This window comes from Arachis ipaensis, chromosome B02, assembly GCF_000816755.2.
Source record: "Arachis ipaensis cultivar K30076 chromosome B02, Araip1.1, whole genome shotgun sequence".
Lineage (NCBI taxonomy): Eukaryota > Viridiplantae > Streptophyta > Magnoliopsida > Fabales > Fabaceae > Arachis > Arachis ipaensis.
The window spans coordinates 102,307,334-102,312,330 of record NC_029786.2 but is presented as its reverse complement, the minus strand read 5'-3'; the positions used below and the strand labels follow the sequence as shown (position 1 = coordinate 102,312,330).

The 4,997-nt window shown below is 32.9% G+C and overlaps 1 protein-coding gene across 1 annotated transcript in view; it reads right to left on the bottom strand.

Annotated features, from left to right (window-relative positions):
- Positions 1,001-4,997, bottom strand: part of LOC107626045 (E3 ubiquitin-protein ligase SP1) — a gene marked incomplete in the record, with an annotated part of 4,819 nt that continues 822 nt past the window's right edge. The window contains 12 exon segments of the mRNA XM_021116419.1: positions 1,001-1,217; positions 1,415-1,504; positions 1,707-1,809; positions 1,895-1,938; positions 2,168-2,278; positions 2,353-2,465; positions 2,980-3,045; positions 3,150-3,287; positions 3,521-3,616; positions 3,730-3,848; positions 4,698-4,750; positions 4,908-4,997. Coding sequence (XP_020972078.1) covers positions 1,205-1,217; positions 1,415-1,504; positions 1,707-1,809; positions 1,895-1,938; positions 2,168-2,278; positions 2,353-2,465; positions 2,980-3,045; positions 3,150-3,287; positions 3,521-3,616; positions 3,730-3,848; positions 4,698-4,750; positions 4,908-4,987 — 1,026 coding nt within the window.

Genomic DNA, 4,997 nt, shown 5'->3' with positions numbered 1-4,997 from the left:
ATTATATACTTAAATAGTGGCAACACAAAAAACCAATTCGCAACCGATTAATTTTTTGACATACTGGCATAGGTAAAAAAAATTACAAAAATGGCAACTGGCAAGACAAGCATTATAAAATTTTATTTTCTACTTTTTTTAACTAAAATTATAAAAAAATACTAAAAATAAATAAAAAACATTTATATTTATATTATCTTACATTGCATTTTCGTAAACTTTAAATGGAAGTCCAAAACACTCGTGAAAAACGTGGTAAAAGTCTTTCATAAGTGGAATAGTAATTTATTTAGTATTTACTTTATTGAGGTTGGCCATTTTGTACAAGCTCCATATTTATTAGAGATATAAATAAAATGGTATATAACTATATATTTACTATTTGTTTGTTAAGATATAGATATTTTGATATGTGTTACTACATATATGTCATTTATGTTGAGACACAATTTAGACATAAGACCCCATTTTTTATTACAGTTTTTATCTTTTAAAAATTTCCATGTCATGATAAGGAATTTCTTAAAAATAAATTATGTTGACAATCCTTGAACTGCTTAGTCTTGAAATAGGGTTCGAACCGCACTACTTAAAGAGAGAGGCATGCATGAACAGCCATCAAACGGTCATTTTTCTTGTTAACATATATCCAAATTATAATACATAAAGATATATTTCTTCAAATAATTTATTTTTATTTAATTTATTTTAATTTTAATTATATACTCATTCATTTTTTTTATATATATCTATTAATATTATTTTTTTAATAAATATTTGTAGTATATAATAATATATATTATATAAATATAAACTAATTAATAAAATTATTGAAAATAATAATTATTTTAATATAAAAATAAATTAAAATAACTTATGATATAATAAAAATAATAAAATATTTAATATATATATTTTATTTATATAGGACCGAATCAATCGATTCAATAATCTAATCGGTTCGATCACTTGTTTGATACTGACAATTATGCAAAAAGATGATGAACCTATATCAAGTACATATATGTAAACATTATTATATGTCTCACGAGAATATATCATACATGTTAGTAGTAACCAAAGTAGAAAACATCAACAGCAATATACAATATATTGCAGTAAACATACAAGTTACAACCCTTTTTCTTCATCTGATGACGATAGATATGTACATTTTTGGATGCATAAAGCATCAATCAGCAAATCACCATCTCCATATTTCATTCAGGGCAGTTTTGTTTCAGAATTGCTCCTGGGCAAAGCAATACTGTGAAAAAGACTCGTGAAAAAGGTGCAAAAAGTTTCATATAGTCCTAAGCTCAACAATAACAGGGTTGTTGCAAGATTCCATGATCCGGGTTGCATTATTCAGTTCGGCGCTGCCGTGTATATACTCAACACTCAATGACGAAAAGTCTTCACTACTTGTTCGATCCGCCGCCGGCAAAGAGGACAATTGGTTAAGTGTGAAGAACAGGTAGTACAGCAGCACATATGCCCACATCTGACATTTTACCACAAAAATTAGGGAAATTGATTAGAATATCAAACTAACTAGAAAATTCAATTTTATAGGCTTAGAAAAGGCCTTTTCTTTTCCCCCCTCAGAATTAAAAGACGTTTGTCATTCTCAGTGCTACTGCTTCATATGTTAGTTTGTAGACACAACACATCAAGCAACAAATAAGATAGTATCAAGGGCTTACGGTACGAAAACAGCATTATATTCGTGCTCCAGGCATATTACACACAAGTCTGGCATTGAACGGTCCCTTTTCATGCCGTCTGGTGAGGTGTCAGCTTTTTCACCTAAGAAAACAAATCACATGTTCATCATAACCAATTGAAAACAGCCATCTCGAAACATGTATATCAGAGAATCGTAGTAATTTACCTTCATTATCTTGTCCTTGTCTCTTAGCAGCGGCCGCGAGAACCCTTCATAGACAGGAATTTAGTATGTTAATTCACCTAATTAAGAATAGGACATAGAGATGCATGGGAATGTTGACCAAAGATTGGTGTGTAATTCTACATAGGGCACACTTCAAGAATGAACACTTGCTCATTGCAATAACTCTGTAATAACTCTTCCTAATTCACGAACCTTTCATTCATGGTATTCAGTTTTTCACTATTAATGAGAAGAATCACCAGTGATGTGTACCTTTTTTGCAGTTCACAACGACGCCGTCTTTCCAAGATAAACCGAATAGCATGCTTAGCTATTAGGTAAGCACCAAATAGTGTCAAGCCCATAGACGCATATTTATACCATCTAATAACAAAATTCTAGTCAATGTCTGCTATAAAAAAAAGACACAATAAGGATGTAGAAATATGTAAAGCAACCTTGCCCATTTCCCCAGATTTGCGATAAGCTGATCAAGTGTTTTGGGAGAGACATAAAATGGCCCTTTGTGGGGTCGCTGAATTCGAATAGTCCCAATGTCATCTTTAGCAGCCTGATCATACAGTTTACAAATTAAGTGAGCAATAAAATGTAAGAACTATAGGGAGGAACACCAAGTAACAATAAGCATGGCATTAGTAAATAAGGATCCAACTCAAGCATCAGATCAGTTTTTAATGGAAACAAAAATGCCATGAGAGATGATAAATTGAACACAGAAAGAAACATCTCAAATAACAAAACAATTTACAACCCCTTTTTCCCTTGGAGCATATATTTTTATACAACAATGACTAACTAAGGTCTGAGTTTGATAACTTAAAACATGTTGATCTCACTTCAATTCACGGTGTCACACTATAAATATTCAGGTCATCAATCTATATCAAATAAGAACATGCTTATTAAATGATTGCTCCAGAAAATAGCAGACGAAGTTACTCCTGTTATAAGTTGTGACAATTCCCATCTACTCTGTAACACTACTAATCCTAGTTATAATGATAAACTAACATAGAAGACTCTTCTGAGGTAAATAGCCATACTATTGAAATTAATTGGATTACCTCACCAACGACAGTCAATGAAGTCCCAACTGGAAGTACCCGTTCGATTCTCTTGACCCCAAGCATCTGAGTAGAAAAAGGGTATCTCAGTGTTTCACTTTTGTTCCAATTTCAAATACTTTTGAGAGAAAGGGGCACAAAAGGGATTTGATGGATGAACAAAGACATACCTTGAGACCTTGGAGATAATCCAATGTACCACGTACAAGTGACCTACCGGACTCTTCAAACGCCTCACTTGCAACAGGTAATACAAATCCTGTGGCACCACGGGCTCCTACCACATGCACACGGTCACTTCCATCATCCTAATACATGAAAATGAAGGGAAGTATATAAATACTTGCTTCAAGTGAACACAAACATTCTAACTTTTTTCTTTCATTTCATAGTTATCACCACTTTGGCCATTGGGCATTGAGGGAAGAAGAGAAGAGAAGAGAAGAGAAGAGAGAACTCAATAGCCGGTACTAATAGTTATATAATACATAAAGGAAGAAATAAATCAAAATACACTAGAGGAACAGAGAAAACTGCTCACCAGATACCAAGGAACTTCTTTACTCATGGATAGCATTAAAGCAGAATCTTGTATCCATGAACCAGCATCATTGTGTTTAAGAAAATGTTGCTCTGCCTAAAATGAAAATTGCAAAATGGGTTCCATGTTAATCGCAAAGGGCTGAATGAGAAAGGAAAATTCCTATAGAAAAGTAATCAATGATGCTTCACAATATTGTGTCTACTTACCGTTTCTTCAACTATTACTCCTCTTAAACCACTGAACTCACAGTGAATTGGGGTTTCAGAGCTGACTCTCCCAGAAATGCTAACAACCAAGGGTAAGATTTCCGCATCTAACAGTTGTGCTGGAAAGCGAAGAAATCCGAAGCAAGGTCACAAATCACAAGAGCACATATTGCATCACTAATTACGAAGTAGCAAGTAGAAATGCACATCAACTCTACATTAATAAGAAGTATCATTACAGGTAACTTACTAAAAGAAACAAGTATTGTAAAGAGTAAATTAATGATAAATGTGATATCACAGACACCAATATCATAGATAATGTCTGAAGCATACAACAAAATGTCATGACTGAAATGGTGACAATAAAAATTTGCATGTTGCAACAAAAAAGCTCAGCAAAAATGGCGTGAACACAACAAGAAAATGGATGATGAACAAAGAAGCCATACAAGGCCAATGTTCAATCTAGCCAGCAACAACTGCTTTCCAGCCATATGCAAAACCAAAATCCGTAGAAGCTACAATTAGGAAAACTAATCGAGGTTAAGAAAGATGACACAAGTAACAAAAACAATTTTATACCGAATTAAACTATTCAATTCAGTAGCCAGCATTATCACTGTGGAAACAGAGATTAATCATTAATCTGATCAGTATTTTCTTTTACCCATTTTCAGTGACAATCTCTCTGGTGCATAGCAATACAAGACAACAATAAATCTGAAACAATGCCATTGATATAACACAAAACTTCATTTATCAAGCATGATTATATTTATACGCAATTTATTTTATAAAATAATCAAAGAAACAAACAATCTCTGCATCACAACAATTTGAATATCAGTTACTCATATCATATGCTTCAAAACAACAAAAATAAATGCAATTAAAAGACTTGCATATCTACATAAGAAGAATTGAACTTTCAGTGTCAGGGGTCCAAAAAGGAAAAGCAAACATACCCAGCTCCTTCAATTGATTGACCCTTGTTACAGATTTAAGAAGCTCAGCATCCCTGCAAAAAAATTAAAATTAAAAAATAAAATAAAACTATATATATGTTATAAGAATGCCATTTATTATCATTCCAATGCACAAATGTTTATAGCTTAGGTCTAAGTTTGGATTGAAATTAAGGGGGAAAAAACACAAATAGTGAGAAAATCAGTTACCTGCCACTGCTTCTGCCAAGGAGGTATAGAGCAGCTGCACTCAAACAGCAACTGATTCCACCCCATGGAATCATCGTCATCGAAGCTTTC